At 34.9% G+C, this 23,467-nt stretch overlaps 1 protein-coding gene across 1 annotated transcript; it reads right to left on the minus strand.

Moving 5' to 3' along the window:
- Positions 1-412: 412 nt before the first annotated feature.
- LOC134260611 (zinc finger MYM-type protein 2-like) lies at positions 413-1,630 on the minus strand. Its single transcript, XM_062743170.1, has 2 exons — positions 978-1,630; positions 413-857 (listed from the first exon to the last, which is right to left on the minus strand). The coding sequence occupies exons 1-2, from the start codon at positions 1,628-1,630 to the stop codon at positions 413-415; spliced, it is 1,098 nt and encodes a 365-aa protein (XP_062599154.1).
- Between the last annotated feature and the right edge of the window lie 21,837 nt (positions 1,631-23,467).

Raw genomic sequence — 23,467 nt, forward strand, 5'->3', positions numbered from 1 at the left:
GTTAGTGTAATATTATTCACTTTTGATTAAATTTTGCCTGGCCAGATAAGAGGTGTAAGAATTTTGAAAACACGTGTTGTTGAAAACAGAGATAGATATTTTTCGGTCATCTTACATTGTTTATTATTTTCTTATTACAAATACTTAAAATTAAAACATTGTTATGACATCATCTTTTGTTCTTTTAATACCTTCTTATCCTTGAAATAACAAAAACAATCCAATAAGTTACCTGTAACTGTCCAATAAGTTGGAAAAACTGTCCACTATTAAAAATAGTGGACACTTTTTTACAACTTATTGGACAGTTACAGGTAAGCACTAAGAAAAAAATAACAACAAATCCAACACAAAAGATATACATGTTATTCATGAACAACGAATTACACACATTGTAATAATTATTCCAACTTTAGAATTTAAATTTGAAAAATACACTTCCAGACGAAATTTCAATTTCACTAGCACCAGCTGGTGCACACACATTAGAATCACTTTCGGCTGCGGTTTTGGCTTTCTTGATAGCTACATCACACTGATTTTCACCGTGAATGATTTTGCTCACTCTTTGCTGTTGTTCTTCATTTGTTCTTTTATACGATCTAACAGATGTCGAGCGGTGTCCAGTTTTCTCGGTTATTAGCTGCTCATCAATGCCAGCATCGTAAAGGCGTGTTGCGGCGGTTGCTCTGAGGCTATGGTTTGTGTAGTGGCCAGTAAATCCTGCTATTTTACACAGTTTTGCGACGGTCTGTTGAAGAGTGTGTAATCCAACAGGGGAGTCGGCGTACCAAGTGGAATCTGTGGGGTACCGCAGAGGTCGCAAATAGAGAGCATTGGTTTTACCAGCTTCAGGCCTTTAAAAGAAAATTGCATATTATAGATTAAAGTGTTTTAAATTAAGATATATGTTACAGCAATATTTTGGTGGAAATTAACAACAATATACTTGCCTTATATGCAGATATTTTTCATACGTGAGCACAGGACATCTCTCGGGAACATTCTTGTTCTGGTATGCTCTGGTAACTTTAGGTTGCAGATTTTTGTGCTGGAGCCCACCGCGATTTGTTTTGGAGACATCATCTCTATATTCGAGATATCGCAGTCCAGATGCATCCATGGAAAGAGAAATCTGACTGTTTGTCCCAACCCTCAAGTTTCTGTGTTCCTGTCCTGCTCGTAGTGCAAAATGTAGTCCTAGTTGAAACAGTAGAGTATCTAAGAGTTGTTGAGGTATATCTCTTCCTAAAACTCCCTTGGACCACATTGCATCTTCTTGAGCCTCAGTTATGATCTCTGCCCGTTTCCGCTCTATCCCCATGCCTCGCCCAGAGAGTTCTTTCATCTTTGAATCAAGAATACTGCGCATATCGTGAAATTTATCATCATCCAAAAAGTTTATGAATCTACCTTCGTGTCGTAATTTGTGTTGAATTGCACACACAATTTCATACAAGCTATTGGGTCTGTAATCCTCTCCAGATTTATTCCTCACTTCAGCTACAAAGAAACTCATTGTTTTGTTGATTTCCTCATCACTCATTATCATAATATCCTGGTACATAAATGTATCATGGTTTGGTAACATACGCTTTCGTTCATTTTGCCAGTTCGTAAATAGAGTCATTGCCCACTTTGACTTTTGCTCTGTTTTCTTCGATAAACCTTTCTTAACCAAATTATCCAAATCTTCTTGATTGAGCAAACCTTTCAATATTTTCTTTTCCTTCTATGTCTTGGGTGGCCTTAACAAGTTCCTCGTCAGAAATATCCGAAAAAATATCTACTTTGAGGTCAAAATTCGGTTGTTTTTTTGGATGTTCTCTTTCCAAATCCAAACTAGAGGTTACTGTGAGCAATGAGCTCACTAAATGATACCCCCCGCCTCCCATATGAATATATTGGCAGTATCCATGTTTTGCTCTGGAAAATCCAAAATATATGTCAGATCAAAAAGTAAAATAGGAGGTGCACAATGGCAATATGTAATAAAGATTCTGTGAAAGTTTCATTAAATTTCCTTCAGTGGTATGAGAGGAGTTGCGGATAAGAGATGGGTACCCCAAAGCGTAACAGACGGACGGACGGACAGACGGAAGGACGGACGGACAGACGGACGGACGGACAGACGTACAGACGGACGGAAATACCGATTACTATATACCCTCCCGCTTTTCAAGCGGGGGGTATAAATATCACTGAGAATGCCATCCGTGTTGTTTTCTTGTTCATCAACTTTCTAAACTTGTTTTGTGTTAAAAACACGCTTTCTCCATCTGAAGAGGACATCCTAACCGCAGGGACATTTACTAAGAAGTGCCCTCCAATAGTTCTTTCTTCTCACAGAATGGACAGTTTTCAGCATGTAACCTTTACATATTTTGACTTGGACTTAAGAAAACGGACTGCCGCAGGTACAGTTGGCCAGTAAGTTGGTTGTATGGGATAGTGTTGTAGAGGAAATTCGTGTTGTTATTGTTTAGATCAGTTCAGTCGATTCAAGGTAAGCCTATACAGTGAATTATTATGCTTCCTGTAAGTTTGTCTCTATATAGCCCATACCCTACTGTTCTCGCATAGAGATCTAAGGATTTATATAGCGTAAGCATACTATGCCGAAATAGAGCACGGCTTTACTTTCTGAAGAAAATTCTACATTACACACATCGGGAATCGAACTCACGACCGTGAGGATGCCAGTCCGATGCCTTATCGATTACGCCACAGAGACGATCACTGATAAGGAGAATTTTATTAAATATATAAACTTAATTTATACAATTGACACAAGAAGGAGAAAATAGACAAATATTATTTGAAAACAGTTATATTTATTCTAAGGAATCTGAGATAAATGTGTACAACAAAGTTTCAAACTAATTATATGCAGATCGTTAGATGAATTGATATCATGGGGTCATTAAAACGCTTTTTTTATATAGCGCTTGATTGAAGGATGTAAAAGAAAATTATCAATGAGAATCCACGTCTGTAAACAAATCAGTCTTACTGACAAAACAGAAAATAAAGATGAGTATCTTTGTGACAGAAAATTTGGACTTATATTTAGAGAAAATACTAGTAACCAAAATAACTAAGCATGCAACTAATTCTAGCATGAAGATTTTGAATGAGTTTTTGCAAGTGCGCTGTGTTACCACCATTATTTTCAGGATAAATATTATAGATATTTTCCGCATAAATAATAACAACAGTCAGCATAATAATAACAATAGTGTTGCATTATGCATGTACTATGCCTAAATAGTAGGCAGGGTTTGACACATAGTGCACTCGCCTCCGGCTCGTGCACCATGTGTCAAACCCTGCCTACTATTTAGGCATAGTACATGCATAATGCAACACTATTATATAATTAGAGAATTTGAATTTGTCAGAGTTTATAGTGAATTACATTTTATTTACATTGAAATCCACACAGTATAAATATACAACAAGAATACAGAGTCTGATCAAACTTTTGTCTGTCATGGTGTCCACTTAGTTTAGTGTTAAGCTACTAACATCTTAGCTTCTGATCTTTTCAGCTAAAAATATAAACTAAGTTTAAAAAAAAAAATATGTAACATTTTGTGTGTTTATTGCAAAATGTAAATTGTTTTTAAAACAATTTAAAACAATTTAAACATGTAAATTGTTTAAAACAACTTAAAACAAGCAAGACTTTATTTACAGGCAATCAACGCGTTGGTTTATTTGTTATATCCGTCAATTAGATGCGCGTCGGTTTCTTTGAGTTGTCATTTACGCAGTACATTTAAGGCAACATTTTCTATAAAAACTCACGGAATCCGAAACATTTTATGCTTAACAGTTTTATTTTTTTTAGCAAAACACTCTAGTTAAAATAGCTATTTGTTATCTTGAAGAGCATGTCCATCGCTTTTCACATCGGTATTTTTTTTGACATCATGTGACCCCCTGAAGTCACGTGGGTTCCGATTTTAGGTCAAAAAATGATATGTCAAATTTAACCAAAAAGTGCAAGGGCAAGGCAAACAAAAAATTAACTGCAAAATGTTTTATATTGTCCCTATGTATCTAAACTTTCTCAAAAGTGATGCTCATTCAGTTAGTTTTCCGATAGAATTAAGTTATTTAGCTAAAACAGACAGAATTGTATGAAAAATAGGATATTTTCCTAATTTCATCGTGATTTATAAATTTACTAAAGGATTACAAAGAAATGAGCATCACTTTTTGAAAACTACACAATAAAATAAAGAATTTTAAATAAAAACCTACTTTTTAAATTGTCGCCTTGCCCTTGCACTTTTTGACTAAAAATTGAAATCTTGGAAGAGTCAATCTAATTATAGTTTTCAAACGCATCATTGACCCAGCATGGGAGATAACTCTTGAGTACTTGATATAGTTTGTTTACCTCGTAAAATTAATAAATATACATGCGGACAGGGCTGGACTCTTTTTTTAACTAAATCAAAACGGTATGCATAAAATTCTTGACATTTCTTTCTATTTTGTTTATTCGTTCTCGATACATTGTACACATTTACTGTATGGTAAAAGACGTCTTTCAAACCTCCCGCATTTCCTCAAAGAAGTTAGTTTCACACAAACATAGGTCTAAATATTGCCGCTGTATTCGTGTAGAAAACAAATGGTTAATTAAAATATAGCTTCCTCCATTAATAAGAAATTAATTAGATACGTATCTATACCCCTCTCTCACTAATGTACGCATAGGCGTCGAAACCGGAGGGGGGGGGGGGGCTTAGCCTACCTATAGCTACTTATTTGCAAATTATATAGATTACTTAATGTAGGCATTGGAATTTACCTTTCTCTGTTGGTTTAGCCCCCCCCCCCTCTCAAATAGCCCCCCTTTCATTTTGCTTCCGACGCCTATGGTACACACACAAGTTTGTGTTAATAATTTTTCTTTTCTTTCTGCATACGAGATCATGAGGGGGAGGGGCTGGCAGATTTTAGAAATAAATACTTGCAGATCAGTTATCTCGCCCTTCCACGAATCAGAGTTTTTAATTTTTTTTTTTTTTTTTGTTTGTTAGACTTTTCAATGAGAAAAATAAATAAATAATCTGTCCTTCATCTTGTTGATCGGAAATAAATATTAATCTGTCCTTCATTGACATGAAAATGAAAAAAAATCTGACTTGGAAAAACTTGCCACTCACCCCCCTTCCCTCAGAATCAAATGGTGGTCCCCTACCCTATTTTGAATCAATTGGGGGGTCTCTTGTCTCTTGTTTTTGGTAATATTATTGAAAATAAATGAACACAATGTACATGCTGGAAATAAGATCTTGATGGACATCAGTACCCTCCACACAAAATATGTATGCAATTTAAGATTTTCAAATTTTAATAGCCTTTCAACACCTGTACAGTAAATATATGAAAAAGTCAAATTACTATTTCTAGAAAATTTATTTAATAAACATTTCTTTACAAATCCAACGACAGACTAGGAATGCAGGGCAGGTGCAAATTATTTCCATCACCTCATGTTCTTGTGGATAAAATGAATTCTGAAAATATGAAAAAAATCAGGAAATACCATTATTGAAAGTTATCTGTGTATAAAAAAAAGTGAAATAAAACTAGAGGTAATGTGAGCGATGAGCTCAATAAATGATACCCCCCGCCTCCATATAGTTACAATTGCAAAGTCCATGTTTTGCTGTGTCCAGGAAACCCAAAATATGTGTCGGATCAAAAAGTAAAATAGGAGGTGCACAATGGCAATATGTAATAAAGATTCTGTGAAAGTTTCATCAAATTTCATTCGGTGGTATGAGAGGAGTTGCGGATAAGAGATGGGTACCCCAAAGCGTAACAGACGGACGGACGGAAAGACGGACGGAATTAACGATTACTATATACCATCCCGCTTTTCAAGCGGGGGGTATAAAAATGCATTAAAACATTTAACATAGAATGCATATACCTGTTTTCAATTCTTCTATTAGTTTTTAATTATTATCAAAATAATTCAATAATCTTGCCAGGAATATTGTATGGTTTATAGCTAATATTGAGCATACCAGTTTCCTTAAATGATGGATTAACTTGCTGCCTGAATGAATCCATTAGTCCAAATTTGTGAATAGCTAGGCCTACAACACAATATATAAAGTATGCAGTTATATGCTACTACTGTAGTGAATTTATGTTAATCATATAAATGGCAAAAAACTTCTCTGGGAAAGTGAAACCTCTGACATTTACAACAGTTATTGATAGAATATTTTCTAAACAAAATCCTGAGTTTCACCATTACCAAAATGAAAAAAAAAATTATATAGCACATGTATACTTTAAAAAATGTGGAATTTTAATTAGAAGTATACATACCCTGTGGAGAAATGATACATTTTTTATTTATTCATTCTTCATGTTCTTTAAGCCTGAAACTCTGGACAGCTACAATGATAAAAGTATTATACAAATATTTTTACTGTACATGTAATCTAAACAAAAAATGAATATTTTTTTTCATTAATTTAAAAATTCTAGAAAATTACAACCAGTTGATGTTCTATGTTTTCAACATAATGACACTGATAATTTTTTTGAATTGTGTAGCATGTTAGTATGTCAAAAGACATGATCATTGCTTGTTTAGGCCTAGTCACTAGTGGATCATTGACTGAAACAATGAAAACATTTCATTCAATTTAGTTTAAATTTGTGTTATTGATGACCTCCATTACTACACATATTGTCTCAAAGAAAATGAGCCAATTGACAAGAACTCAGTACATATTTAGTGCAGTTAAATTTTAATAATTCTAAAAAGTCATAAAGTGTGCAACTTAGTAGGGGGGGGGGGGGTTACACACACGGCAATGCATTGCAATTTTTCACTGACTGTGATAAATAATACATCTAAATGAACACACACACACTCGGGGTTTTTCTTTGATGTTGATAAAAGCATGAATACATATTGTAGATCTATACATATACCTACATATCCGCATACATATCTGGCCTGAAATATTACAGTGATGGATCTACGGAGCTGGTGCAAATCGTCTCTGTTTTCTGATATTTTCCGAAATAATGTCCTCATATTCTCGTAAAAGGGAGAAGCAACGCCTTGTCTCTTATCTTATCCCAATTTTCTTTAAAGATTGTGTGGTTATTGCATTTAAATCCACTGCAAATCTCAGCTGATGTCGCCACGCTTTTTAGATGTAAACATAGACCTAAAACTTAGGGACCGCCGACTCCTATGACGTCACAATAGATATCACTATACGATCTCCCTCCGATTGCAGCGCCCTCACCGGGATGCATAGAAAACATCCGGCATTACAAAGATAACGTTATTTACATCTACATTGTCGAGATATTTTAGCATAGAATGAATTAAACTTTTGCCGAATGTACCAAATTCTTTTTACTTATATACTAAAGAGTTCCTTGAGCAGCTTTTGAGGTATATATCTTGTTTTTAATGTGTAAAAAACTATACAATTTGAGTATTTAACATGACAGATGATCAAGTACCATGATCACAGAGAAGCTGTTAAAATGCATGCGAGGTTGCTCAAGATGCTGCTCGATGAAAAAAAAAGTTCATATATAAGAAACAGATAGGCCTATTAATACGTGGATTTTTTAAAGAGCAAAGATCTTATGATTAATAGCAGTGTTTGACAACGCTGATAGTTCGCAACAGACCTCTCATGTGGCACCTGTCATGACTATGGTACAGTAACACGAGTAATGAGGTAGAAATTTATAATCAATACGAGTATTCTTTGACAAGCCTGTAGCACCCCCCCCCCATTTTTTTCCCAAACATATGATGTAGGCATTGATCATTGGGGCGTGGGTTTAGCCCCTCCCCTCCTTAATTTCGACGGGCACGTTATAGTTTAAGCCAACAAATGGGTAAGTGCCAAAGTGGTAGTGTTTTGATAAAAATTTTGTACTGGAAGAAGTTTGATCCTAACAACAACACCCCCCTCCCCCGACAGGATTTTCGAGTTTGTACGAAATTGACACATCCCCCCCTTTTTTTTGCTTGTCAAACTTTTTATGGGTTTGAAATTTAGCATAGGGCTAAAAGGTACTTCAATATTTATGCGCACAAACTTGATATGCATCTTTTAAATAAAAAAAAGAAAGAAAAGTTGATCCCATTTAAATATGATACTTTTAATAAAAAAAGAACATTTTCCTTAACTACATAACAAGGTATAGGAAGTATAATTTCATAAAAAGACAAAAAAAAGAAAGAATAAGACTTACGAGTGCCTGTGTGTTTTGAGCTACAGTAAGTTAATAAGTTATTAAAACTTCTATTTAGGCAGTGGGTTAAAAATCAAACAGTTTAATCATAGTGGCAGTAGAGCCTGCATATATAAAATAATTACTTACTAGTGTTTGTTCTTCAAGGCTGCTGATAAGATTGAAAATGATGCTCAGTGATTATTATTTTGTACTTTGCAGTTGTGATTGATTACATTGAAAATAATTATTTTAAAAAGACATTAAATATGCCATACATGTACATCTAAAGCAGTGCTCACTTATACAAATTCACTATAGAAAAGGATGACTTTTTATACTGTAAAATCAAAAATTTCAAGAAATAACTCTCATATACAATTTTAAAACATGCATAATTAATGTTAATTATCAGTGCTTTTCACTGCTTTAAGTTGAATAACCTTTTAAATAAATAAAACAGTGGAAAAGTCTAAAATATAACAATGATTTTAATAATATTTCATTACAGTCATATTAAATTATTTAATATTTATATTGATGCAGTTTGTCTTTGAGTTATGATATACAAAAGTTCATAATAATCACAATCTGGATATACATAGTATAGTTGAAAAAATTTGAGTTCTAAACATGATAATAAATCATTGAAATCCAGTCATGTGCCACTCATTCGTGCATACATGGGACACTCCACATGGCACTTTTGTTGATTTAATCCTGTGAAGCTTTGTAACCAATCATTGTTCTTTCACATTATTATACGAGATGGTACATGGCATGGTACATGTTCTCAAACATTTTCCATAGAGTTTGGTGTGCAAGGCAGACCCCTATTTTCATTTGAAAAGTGGACAGGCTATCTACAAATCCTGTGGGGAAAAATTAAAAAAAGATCTCTTAGAAAATCTTTTGATCACTGACAATGCTGTAATCCTGAATAAACATGATTAAATAAATATTTTAAGAGTTATAACTAACTTTTTAAAAATACATAATTATGTAGATCATTAATGGCCAACGGGAACATCTCTATTTATTAAGTTGTTGAACGGCACTTCACGATATATTTATTATTTATCAGTTCTGAATATGAATTCAGCATAGATATGAAATTGGTCGTTGTTTTAAAAAAATTGGTAGAAAATTGTTTCCTTATTTTGTAAATTAAATAAGAATATAAATTATGTACTACCGTAAAATATAATCGACAGCATTCAAGGGATGTCAAGTCATAGTCAGCTGATGTCTGTATTTAAAACGTTTCCATCGACTCCACAGCGTAAAGGTATAATTTCCGAAGTAGTCAATCGAGATCATTTCGTCATGGAAAGCTTAGATAAGTGATTGATTTTTCTAATTTGTTGTTATTTCCTTAAAGAATGCGAAAAATCATGATGCGACAACATTGATTTCATTACAGGAAGTCTGTTTCTATACATCCCGGTGAGGGCGCTGCAAGCGCAAGAAGATAGTGATTGTGACGTCATAAGTCGGCAGTCCCTTCGTTTTAGGTCTATGATGTAAACAACATTCCGTGTCACCGAGTGCAATCGCATGGCTGAAGCCGAATGCTGACAAACGACACATTAAAAAGAGAATTATTTTAAAGACATGCTATTTAATATATGAGAAAATCACTAATTATTTTCCATTTAAACATGAAAATATTGCTGTTTATTACAAAGTCTTGCAAATATCAGTAAGTAGTTATTTTGAGCACTATTTCCTTATATGGATCAATCAGGGCGGAGCAACTGTCATGACGTCAGACCTCATTATGACCTCATTACCATATTTTTTTCATGTGTTGCCTTAACTGTACTGCGTATTTTTTTTTAATTGCTTGTGATACTATTGCAATTTTTGCATTGATTAGTCAAGTACTTGCATGATTTATTACCATCATGGCAGAGCTCTCAGAGACAGAAAGGTCTGATTTGTTGTCTACATTTCAGGCATTAGAGATCAAACCTGAAGGTAGCACCCCTGAAGAATTTAAAAAGTGGGTTTTGAAATATGCTGATTCCTTAAAGAAGGAATTACTCATGCCGTCTGATCATGCTAGTCCTGGTATTGACCATGGCCTTGCCCCTTCTACTCCTAACCCATTCCTGGGTGACCATGTCCCTCCCAGTCCTAACCCATTTGCCCTTGACTTTACCCCTCCCAAGCCTAGTCTATTTGCCCATGACCTTACCCTGCCCACTTCCTCGACCAACATTCCTTTGAGTGGTATCCCTAAAATATCAGGGTTTGCAGGTGACAAAAACGGTGATATTTTATATGATCAGTGGAGATATGAGGTAAAGTGTTTACAAGCAAATGATTTTTCAGAAAACATTATTTGTTTAGCAATCAGGAGATCATTGCGTTCTCCAGCGAGTAGAGTGTTAATGCGTCTAGGACCAAATGCAACCGTGGAGGAAATTTTAAACAAGCTAGACAGTATCTACGGAATTGTGGAGGAAAAAGAAACATTGCTCGCTAACTTCTACAGTGCGAAGCAAGGAGAAAATGAGGATATCTCAACATGGGGATGCAGACTAGAGGATTTGCTCAGCAAAGCTGTCATGCGAGGACAAGTTAAACAAGGCGATGAAAATGAAATGTTAAGGAACATGTTCTGGAAAGAAATGAAGCCTAGTTTGAAGGACATATCAGGCCATTTACATGACAAATACCTTGATTTTGATGAACTGAGAATGGCAATGAGAGTTATTGAGCAGGACAAAGAGAAAAGAGCTGAATCAGAAAAAACAGTCAAAACCCATACCATCAAAGAGAGTTACTGTGGAGAGAAAACAGGAGGATACAAATGACTTAAGAGTTGTAATGAATAGACTGTCAACAGAGTTAGAGGAGATGAAGAGAGAAAGGAGAAATGATCAGTATAGAGGGAGAGGAATGACTCGAGGAAATTACACTCCTAGATTTAGAGCTCCTCAGAGATTCAGTATGCCATACAGATATCAGACTCCTCAGATGCAGCAAAATACTAGGTTTCAGAATCCACAATCAACAGCCTATGAGGAAATTGTATGCTGGAGATGCGGCCAACAAGGTCACCTCCAAATTGGATGTCGAGTTAAAGTCGACCATTACAGAGGACAATTAAACGGACGTCGACCGTCCGTAAGAGGCCGACGATAGGTCGAAGATTACAGAGCCCCATGTACCAGCCGAAATTGATTGGTGAATCAACAGAGACAGACATCCTGATTTCACAGATGAAAGCTAGAGCCTTACTAGATACAGGATCAACAGTATCCACAATATCAAGATCATTTTATGACGACAATCTGCAAGAAAATCCTATCCATCCAATACAAGATTTCATCAAAATTGAGTGTGCAGATGGAAATTCTCTTTCTTACCAAGGGTACATTGAAGCAGAAATTCAGCCAATAGGAATTCCCAACTGTCAACCATTATCGTGCCTTTTCTTGATTGTACCAGATTCGAATTACAGCAAATCAACTCCAATATTATTAGGAACCAACATCATCAACTTATTTCTTAACAACACTCATCAGCAGTATGGAGAGAAATTCTTGCAGGAAACACCATTACAAATACCTTGGTATTTAGCATTTAGAAGTTTACAGCTGAGAGAAAAATCATTGATGAAACAGAATTTTAGATTAGCCATAGTGAAATCAGCCGAACAACAGACAATCACCATCCGTCCGAATAGCCAAGTAGTGATTAATGGGTATGCAGATAGGAAGATCCCTTATCACTCAACTTGTGCATTACTACAGTCAACAAAATACTCCAGAATTCCAACAGATCTTGACATTGAACCATCTGTCGTTAACTTCAACTCGAAAGAAAATCAAACTATACCAGTCAATATTAGCAACTTGACAACAGAACAGTGACTGTTAATCCAAAGGCAATACTTTGTGAGATACATTTAATATCCATCATAGATCAGCCTCAACATCTACAACAGGAGCAGATAACTCATTTACAGGATGTGAAAATATCTACTGACAACTTATCATCAAGTCAGATACAGGAAGTACATGAACTACTCAGAGCGTACGAGGATATATTTTCAAAAGGCGAGACTGATATTGGATTTAACAACACCGTAAAGCAAAGAATCGACTTACTAGATGAACAACCCTTCAAGCAGAGAACACGAAGAATACCACCTGCTATGTTTGAAGAGATCAGAAATCATTCACAGATGCTTCTAAATTCCAACGTCATAAGAAAATCAAGTTCACCATTCTCGAGTAATGTGGTCTTAGTTAGAAAAAAGGACAACAAGTTAAGGATGTGCATAGATTACAGACAACTTAACCAGAGGACTAAGAAAGATGCATATGCTTTACCGAGGATAGAAGAAATTCTTAATGCTCTTTCAGGAAATAGTTACTTCTCAGTTTTGGATATGAAATCCGGGTACCATCAGGTAGAGATATTAGAAGAACATAAAGAGCGTACAGCCTTTACCGTAGGACCTCTCGGTTTTTATGAATTTAATAGACTGCCATTCGGATTATCAAACAGCCCTGCCACTTACAAACGGCTGATGGAGAGCTGTTTAAGAGACTAACATTTGAATATTTGTTTTGTTTTCCTCGATGACTTAATCATATTCTCAAGATCATACGAAGAACACATTCACAGATTACAACTTGTTTTTGACAAACTTAGGGAATCAGGTCTCAAACTCTCACCAAAGAAGCGTAACCTATTTATGAGGAAGGTAAAGTATGTAGGCCACATTGTTTCAGAGGAAGGAATAGAGACAGACCCAGAGAAAGTACAGAAAGTCCTGGATTGGCCCATACCACATACACCAGAAGAAATAAGAAAGTTTATTGGTTTCATCGGGTATTATAGGAGATTTATCCCCAATTTTAGTAATATATTTCAGCCACTGACAGAAATGATGCCAAAATCCAACAGTAAGAAGGACAAACGGGGAAAACAAGCAGCTAAGAAATTTAAATGGGGAACAGAACAACATCAAGCCTTCCAACATCTAAAGAAACTTTTGACAGAGCCACCGATTCTTGGATATGCAGACTACAATCTTCCATTTGAGCTACATACAGACGCCAGCAAACTAGGACTTGGAGCTGTACTGTATCAGGAACAACAAGGAAGAAAAAGAGTTATCAGCTATGCCAGCCGCAGTCTAAGTCCTACAGAGAAGAACTACGCAGCGCATAAATTTGAAATGGTCGATTTGTGAAAAATTTCATGACTATCTTTATGGACATAAATTCACGGTACTGACAGACAACAATCCCCTGACATACGTACTGACGTCAGCCAAACTTGACGAAGCAGGGCATAGGTGGCTAGCAGCTTTATCAGTTTATGATTTCAGTATTATTTACAGGCCTGGTAAACAGAATCAAGACGCAGATGCCCTGTCCAGAAGACCTATTAATGATGATTTTCAGTCTATCTGTACAGATTCTATCAAAGCCGTATGTAAAGCAGTTCATGCAGAACCACTTGTTACTACTTTGTCTTTAGATACTTCTATTATTGATCAAATTTTTTCCCAACAGGATGTTATTGACAAGCAGATAGATTGGTACAGTGTTCAGAGAAACAATCCGACTATTAGATCCTGGATTCATCATGTAAAGCTACAAAAGAAACCTAGACTTGAGAATTTACCATTTCATCCTCATTCACAGGCATTAGTTAGAAATTTCAATAAACTTAGACTTATCAACAATATTCTTTACAGGGAAACAACTTCATTTGACAACACAAATCAGCAATTAGTAATACCCAGATCATTCAAAGACAAAGTTTTGACAGAACTACACAGCAAGTTTGGCCATCCGGGCAGAGAAAGAACATCTTCTCTAGTCAAAGACAGATTTTATTGGATAGGAATGCACCAAGACATCGAAAATTGGATAAAGAACTGTAACAGATGTGTGCAGAGGAAATCAACAAATTAGAAAGCACCATTAGTCAACATCAATTCCTCTTATCCATTAGAACTCGTCTGTATGGACTTCTTGACATTAGAGATGAGTAGAGGAGGATATCAACATGTACTTGTTATAACAGACCACTTCACTCGTTTTGCGCATGCGGTTCCAACACGCAACATGACTGCAAAGACAACAGCAGAAGCGTTATACAGCAATTTTATTACTTACTACGGAATTCCAACTAGAATACATTCAGACCAAGGAGCTAATTTTGAGAGCCAGATTATAAAGGAATTATGCCAGATCACAGGGATGAAAAAGTCAAGGACAACCCCTTACCATGCAATGGGCAACGGTCAATGTGAGAGATATAATAGAACTTTACTCAACATGCTAGGAACCCTGAAAGCATCACAGAAACAGAACTGGAAGCTGTAAATTAATCCATTAGTGCATGCGTACAACTGCATCAAGAACGAGTCAACCGGAGTTTCACCATATTTCCTTATGTTTGGACGTGAACCAAAATTACCTATCGACATAGAGTTTGGCCTAAAGAAAGAAGAAAAGAAATCTGTATCGAAATACATCAGCAACTTGAAAGAAAACATGAAAGCAGCTTAAGAATTAGTGAACAAAATTACCAAGAAATCACAGGAAAGACAGAAAGAGACTTATGATAGAAGAACAACAAATGCAGAAATACAGAAAGGTGACAGAGTACTTGTAAAAATTGTAGCTTTTGATGGAAAGCACAAAATTGCTGATAAGTGGGAAGAAGAGCCATACTTAGTAATTGAACATCCTAATCCAGAAATCCCAGTATATAAAGTACAGAAAGAAACGACAAAAGGAAAAACTCGGACATTACATAGAAACCTTCTACTCCCAGTTGGACATCTAGATTCATATAAAGTCAATGTAGATGAATCATCACCTTCACCTTCCAGACCTACTCCTAAACCCAGGACCAGGCAAAGATGGAAGGAACAAGTACAGGTTCAAGAAGAAACACCAGAAAATCAGATAATAACAGAGATATTAGTTCAGATGAAGAGTCAGATACAGAATCTATTCCGGTACCTGTACCAAGGATCCCTGAGGTTAACATCCCAGTAGATGTTAGTAAGCACCCAGGTGAACAGAGAGTACAGAGATCAGAAGAGCAGAGAGTACAGAGATCAGAAAAACAGAGAGTACAGAGGCCTGAAGATCAGATTGTACATAGTCCTAGAGAGCAGAATGTACAGAGACCCATACAAAAGATGGATCATATAGAAGAGAGTCAGGAAAGAGAAGAAGAAATACAGCATCATGATGCAGAGGAGGAGGTAAGAGATCAACAGCTAGTGGAGACAGAGCAACAGCAGGAACATGTATAAACCAGAAGTTCCAGATCTGAGGATAAGGAAGAAGAACCTGTACCAGTTATACCAAGAAGAAGCAATAGGGAGAGAAGAAAACCAGATAGGTTAAACCCCCAGGAATTTGTTTTAGTTCAGCAACAGCAGCAACAAGAATGGATGAAGAAGTGTGACTATCTACATCGTTTGAAATCTTCAACGGAAATGAAATCATATGAAAAGGAAATAGTTCAAACCATGCTAAATATTTTAAAGAGAGATTAATCTGTTTTAATTGTACATATTTATTTTTATTTCAGATCGTCTACTTAACTTGAAGAATTGCAGGAACAGAGCAGAGTATAGTTGGTAAGTCCATTAGATAAATGACAGGGACGTCATTTTCTAATGAGGGGGGGGGGGGAGTTTGTAGTAGAGGTACTTTTATTTGAAATAAAAAAAGTTGGAGTGATTTTAAATGAAATAAAATAAATAATGAATATAAATTAAATATAAACTAAATAAACTATTAAATAAGTTATAAATGATAAGTTTTTCGTTACAGCTTTATTCTTTTCATTCTTTACTAACTTGGGTATTTACTGGGTAGTGCTATAGTTATACACTCCTTTGGATCCACACCTGTACATACACGTTTACATGACCACACACATATCTATTGGTCAGTTTTTGAAATACTTAGTTTTCATTGGTTGTCTTTGTGGGGTACTGAGTTTTATTCAGAGTAAGATCTAGATTTCTGATTTCAAATGGAGAAGACATAGTTTACTTTGTTGCTGACTTTTATCTATTTCCAAAGACCTTAGACCTAGAGACAGTTCCAGAGATGTAAGTTTTTTTTTACTTGTTTTATGCTTCAAGATATGTTTTCTATGATATTATGTTAAAAAGGTGGAAAACAAGATATTTTACTTTTAAATGTTAAATTATTGAGTTATCTGTCTAGCTATTCAGATATTGATAAATCTGATGGAATTTTGGAGTAAATCAATTTGTATATAAACCTAGAAATACTTTAAAGTAAAGATTTTGGTAATCAAGATAATTTAAATATCTATTGATTATGAGAAAGGTATTTGTGAGGAATAAATCCTGATTTTATTAATTATTGTACATAGGTATCTCCATATATAAAGAATATGTAAAGTTGCATGGGAGAAAGTTCAATTCCATAAATTGGTATGTCTATCTGTATGTATATTTTTATGATTTGTAAAGAAATATCAAAGAAAGATAACTCTTCACAAGATTGTAAAGAGTAATTGTGTTATAAGAGTTACCTCCCTTATATCATGTGTCAAGTATATTTCTTATGTGTTATCATAGTGAATGATGATAATTAATTGTAAAAGGGAAGACAGATAATTGTTATATTTTTATAATCGGAACATTTAATTGAAATACTATTTGTACATATTTTTATGATGCAATTTCTATATTGCAGGACATATCCAAAATTCGTTATAAATTCCATTATTCCAATATTCCATTGTCCGAATTACTAAAGATATCATCATAATAAATGTGTTAAACTACAACTGGTGTTTTCCATCATTGCCGGGAATACCCGCTACATATATATACCCTTTGGTCTGGTCTATTTCAAGGTTATTCCATTTTAACCTTACTTCTTGGTCTTCTTTAATCATTTCGATGAAAATCATCCCCTATATAGTTCCAAGTCGGATAAAAAGAACCATTACATCCACAATTTTTAAAATAAATTGAATGATAAAAAAAAGTTAATGCATAACACAAACAAAAAAGGAACTCTATTGCATATAAAATATACATATTAAATAGGCCTACATGCATATATTCTTTAATTTGGGAATGAAACACATCATGATTATCAATTCCAAACAAAATTTTATAATTCCATCGGAGTTGTTGTTGTCATTTTTTTGGGAAGATATTCTCCCGAAATTTTAACTTGACATTTAATTCTTTTTTTCCCAATGTACAATATAATATATCTCCCAATAAATATTTTTCTTTAAATGGCCAATTAAAGCATGGATTTTTTGTCTCCGTCATTGAATGAATGGCAGTGCGATGTAATGTATTCGTTATATTAATTTATTTTGATTCTCATATGAGACCTATCCCATGCTTCACGTAATCTTATACGACAATTCAATCGGCACTACTGTGGATTACCTGCGATTTCTCTATATTGAAATGACTAAAATAGAAGTGCCTTGAAAATTGTTAAGTGACAGAGAGATAGAGGGGGCTTAGGAACTAACGACCTCGAATTTATTAATCGCGCAAAATTTTAAACGTAATTGTATACGCAAAAACAATAAGAAACCTTAATTCTAATAAGAAAGTATGCATTTTGTCAATTTTTTGTTGAAAATCACTTTAACTTTACAAATTTTAATTTTAAAACCTTTTAATCCTCCGTCCCCTTAAGGCCTTTTAAGGTCACACAAGTGCACTCGCACAGTTGCAGAAAAAACGATTTGACAGTTCAAAGGACTCCACACCTTCCACGTGGAAATTTGACAATCCCGAGTAGAGATTTTGATTGGCTAACAATATATATGTTTTAAAAATTACATCGGAGGAAAATTATCGTTTATTGGAGGGGGTGAGACGTAACAATTTTCTTTATTCGCTGCAATATTTAAAAATTGAAGTTTTACCCCACCTTTTTTTAAAATAAATTTTCCCCGGGATTAGCAAATACTATTTCTTGGTGTGATTCGAATAGGGATAAAAATTTATTACAGAAACAAATGTCTGTGCTGCATTAGGTAGCATTTCGTACATATATAATAGATACATGTACATGTACTATAAAGCAAGTTAAGAAATATAAGGAGTTTTCTTAAAAATTAAATGTTATGACCCCCCACCCCGGGACATATTCGTAGATTCGATGCAAGGTTAAGACCCAAGACATTCCCTTTTATATATGTCTGCAATGTTTTCTTTAAATTGATAAAGATCTCACAAAGGCACTAGAACGATTGTGGAAAGAACTATTGGGCAACTTAAAAGAAGATTCCATATCCTTCTTTCTGAAATTAGACAGAGTCCTGAGCGAGCTAGTAGAATTATTACAGCATGTGGAATTCTCCACAACATTGCCAAGATGTTTAACATCCCCCTTGAAGACGACAGCGACAACGAGGATGGACCTGACGACAATGATAATGCTGACCACACTGTTGGAGACTTTCGAAATGCTGATGGCCGAGGATACAGAACTCACATTGTTGCTACTCATTTCACTTAACTGATGAATGATTAGGTAAAATGTATTATGTGTGTTTCAATATTATTTTTTATTGAATAGATTATATTTCAACAATTCACAAACTTTATAATTATTAAATAGTTCATTTGAAATGGGTTAATAATATGTAATTCTTCATCAAAATTCGAAAACTTTATAAACTCAAATATGAAGACAGTTAATTTATGTCCAAGTTACATATCATCAGCCTGCATTTTAGCTAATTGCATTGTGATAAGTTTATTTCTGAGAATTAGATTTTCTATTTCTAGCTCCATTTTTTTCTTGTGTAGGTCGACCATATCGAGGCTGCATCCGCACGCATTGGAGACGGTCTGCGCTGGAAGAGTAACCAGATTGATCTGCTGATGCCCGTCTCCGCTTTCTTTTGTGCTTAGTATTTGCAGATCCTGTGTCACTCCAACGGCTTCACTCACTTTCGACCTGAAAATCACAAGAATAAATTTGTTTAATTTCTTGCATTTCTGTATTTAAATTTTTCATAACATGGATACATGTATTTTTATCTATTAATTTTTACATTTAATGACCTTTGTAATATTTTACAAACTAAATTCATGTTCCTTTAATCCTTATGATATCGCCAACCCCCACCGTAGTGTGTAAAAACTATTATACATACATTGAATTCGATGAACACGCCCCATTTTGGTCACTTTCTGGAAGCATAAAGAAGGTGGTGTCTATTGAGCCGGGGATTCCAGAAATGCTGAAGTTGTCGGCACCGACAACATTTTCCAAAGCCTCTGCTAATGGGGGTGAGGGGTTTCCCTGCTGGTCCACCGCCTGCAAATACATGTAATCATATGTATACTCCGCAGACCTTAAGGAAATATTGTTTCCGATACCTATATATAAGCGTCGGAGCCGTGGCTAAGCCCCCCCTTTTTTTTTTCAAAGACAGACATAATATATGCATCGAACATCGTAGCGTAATTTTAGCCCCCCCCCCTTCCCCCTTTAAACAGACACGTTGCAGTGTAGGTAAAAAAAAGAGTTACATGCGATAGTGTTTGGGGAAAATGGTACTGAAAGAAGTTTGATCCTATCCCCACTCCACATACACACAAGAAATAGGATTTGTTTGTTTGGACAATCAACACATTTCCTATTTTTTCGCTTCGTCAAGTTTTTTCTCTCTTTCAATTAGGCCTACCCCCATCCCCCTTTCTATATTTGCTTCCAACGCTAATGCTATGTGACATATTACAATTCAGATATCAATGTTTTTTCCCTTTTATTCAAAATTCTTCTTCTTTTTCAAAGCATTTGGCAATTTTCTTTTAAGTCTCTTTATAACTCATTGATCCGCCCCTGTATCTGGATAAATAATACTAGTCTAGAAATGACATCAAGTACACGACACTAAGCCGTGAGTGATGTGATGAATGAATTTTATGCAAATTTGATTGTGTTTCCATGGATGGAATTATTATTTATATACTTCTCTGATTATGTATGGACAGACACAGAAAGGAAAGTAAGTTTTTTCAGCTATCAAAATTTTCGATGCAATCTAAATTCTTCACTCATCATGTTTACAAGTCTCCCTTTTTTGTTATGAAAGGGGAGATAACCCATTTTTATTCTGTAAACATTGACAGACTAGCATCTAGGTATGTCTCATCTATACAGTAAATCAGTAATAAGTAATTGTACATTATTTTATTTGGAAAGTAAAGATTTTCCTTCTTTAGATCTCTCTCTCTCTCTCATATCTTAAAGAAAGGGAAAACATACCTGTAATTTTAATGCAACGACGTGCGTCTGAGAGTTCGGCTTTACCTCTCATCTAAACGTTGTGCCATTTCTTTTCTACTTCCTCCACAGAGCGCTTTGTGGAAGTTGAATTAATCAGATCACAGGCCTTTAGATCGCTTAGAAAAAAAATTGAGGTGTTGAAAAAAAAATAAAGGTATGGAACTCTTTTCATGGGGTACCTACTTTCGCCAATAAAATTCTTTTAAATCAAATGCTTTACAATTTTACTTTCTATTCATATCTTTTCAAATATAAACAATCTTCATTACTACCAAAGTTCATTCCGTAATTCCTTATACTTCTCGAGATATTCTGAAATCAATTACCAAATTGACAATAATTTTTTTACTCGACATCAGCTTGGGCCTTCACTAATTGCAAAGCGGGAACGACGGGACAAATTTTCCCCGGAATTTATTCTAAACTCAATGAATATTTGCTCATTTGCATTCAAGCTTTACAAGGTTTTTCTTTAATTTGATCATATGGTGTAACTAAGTCATAAACAACATTTTAGCGGTCTAATTGTTTTGAAAATCGAAAGGTATATAATGCATTCCGGGAAAATTCGTTCTACCATGGCTTCATTTACATTCATAATCAACATGGCGGTAGTTGTTGATGTAGACGTTTTCAAATTAATTTTTCGCAAAAGGAATATTATTAAGGACTTAACGTTACAATATGGAGTAAGAAATCAACTTTAAATTGTTGAAAGATTTTGCAAATACTATGCAAATCTTCACCGCAGTTCAAACACCGTCTGTTTACATGTGAATGACAAGGGGCCCAAGCTAATGTCGAGTAAAAGAAAGTAGGGTCATTTTTGAAATTGATTTCAGAATATCTCAAGAAATATATGGAATTTCGGAATGAGCTTTGGTAGAATTGAAGAATGTTTATCTATGAATAGATTTAAATAGAAAGTAGAATTTTAGAGCATTAGAATAAAAAATAATTTATTAGCGAAATAAGGTACCCAGTGTAAGAGTTCAGTACCTTTTTTTTTTTTTTTACACACACAATTTTTTTAAGCGATCCAAAGGCCTGTGAATCAGATCTGTAATTTTTTTCCACGCCGCTCTTTTTCGGATAGTGGTACATTTGTAACTCCTGACCCGAATTTTGCTCGTAGGACGTCCTTGTTCTCATCAACAAGACGACTCAAATACAGGTTAGGCACTCGTCTGTTGTCCAATTTGGCCGTAGAATTTTTCACCGTAGAAGATTCTGAACATTCAGCCATCCTTTCATGTAGATCGATAATGCGCTATGTAGCATAATCGCATCGATGATTACAAATCACGCGGGATTTCAAAGAATTATACAATTTTTTTTAATTAGACTTAGACCGATACCATTATTATATTCAGCTAGAAATGGAGTACATTTTATTCGTTTTCATGCATTTTTATTTTTATTGTTAACATGAAAGTGAAAGCGGATATGATTTTATTGACATGGTAACGGCATACTTAAGCAGATTGCGACATGCATTGCTAAGCATATTGCTTAGAATTTTTATGCAACAGAAATTAAGCATGTTACTCAGCTAAGAATATCCTTAAGAGATTTAAGCATATACTTAAGAAAATTCTTAGAATTTTTATGCATACGAATCGTGGTATGTTTTATAAAACACATTAAATATGACATTTTTAAAGATATTCTATGAATGCTTTACTTTTTAGGTCACCTGAGTAAACTCAGGTGACCTATTACTATCTGTTTTCGTCCGTCGTCGTGCGTCGTCCGTTAACATTTGAACATTTTCAGCTTCTTCTCTGCAACCACTGAACCAATTTCAACCCAAGTTGGCACAAAGCATCTATGGGTAAAGGGGAACAAAAATTGTGAATTTCATGATCCCTGCCCCCCTGGGGCCTGAGGGGTGGGGCCAAAACCACTAAAATTAATGCAATCTTTAAAAATCTTCTTCTTTACTCCTGGACATCAAGCAGTCAAACTGTTTGCATGATTGTAATCAGCAATGAGTCCTCTAACAAAATTGTGAATTTCATGGCCCTGGGGTCAGGGGTTCTATAGTGCTAGGGCGGGGCTAAATAAGTAGGTAGTGAAAATGCATTATTTCTTTGAAAATCTTCTTCTCTGCTCCTGGGTATTAAATAAACCAACTAAGGACATAGTTATGATGAACAAGAGTGCCTCTACCAAAATTGTGAATTTTACGGCCCCAGGGTCAGGGGTTCTGGTGTTAGGGCGGGGCTCTAATGATTATATAGTGAAATGCATGAATTCTTTGAACATCTTATCCTTAGCTCCTGGTTAATATACTAATGATCTAATTAAATATCTAAGGCCAGGATTTATTTTATTTTCAGTTTTACAAACCCTCCGCTCAAGGTTTTGAATTTTCAGAAAAAAATAAAACAATTGTCAAATTTGAGTCGGGATCGAGATTTCAAATTTACGAACTCGCACTTCCGGTTTTAAGATGAAACGGCGGCTAAATAAAGCTAGATCTGAGAAGATAGCTTGGTTTAGTGTAAAATTCATCGAAACGAGTGCCATTGAAAACGTTTCACCCGTTCAAAAGACAAATAAAATGCTGACGACTTTGTTGCACAATGACATGCTGGTGAGATAATTATGTATTCGTTTCAAAAGTATCTGTAAATTATTTTCCTCCCCCAGGTTTCAAACTGCCCGTGGTAGCTATTGCATATTGCCAGCGACATTGTTTAGGTCTCTGTTATAGCTTACAGTCTAAGCATCATTCTTCAGCTTCAGAAAAGGGTTGCTTATGCATCAGATGTAATGAATAAAACTATGGGAGAAGTTAAGTCCATTTGAGGAAGAAATAAACAATAACCTGAAGAAATAAAAAAAAATTCAACTATTACTATTAAAAGGCAAGAATATACAAATATATACAGGCATGT

Source organism: Saccostrea cucullata, unplaced genomic scaffold (genome assembly GCF_032062105.1).
Source record: "Saccostrea cucullata isolate Sc308-1 unplaced genomic scaffold, CSIRO_AGI_Scuc_v1 ctg2356, whole genome shotgun sequence".
NCBI classification, from domain to species: domain Eukaryota; kingdom Metazoa; phylum Mollusca; class Bivalvia; order Ostreida; family Ostreidae; genus Saccostrea; species Saccostrea cuccullata.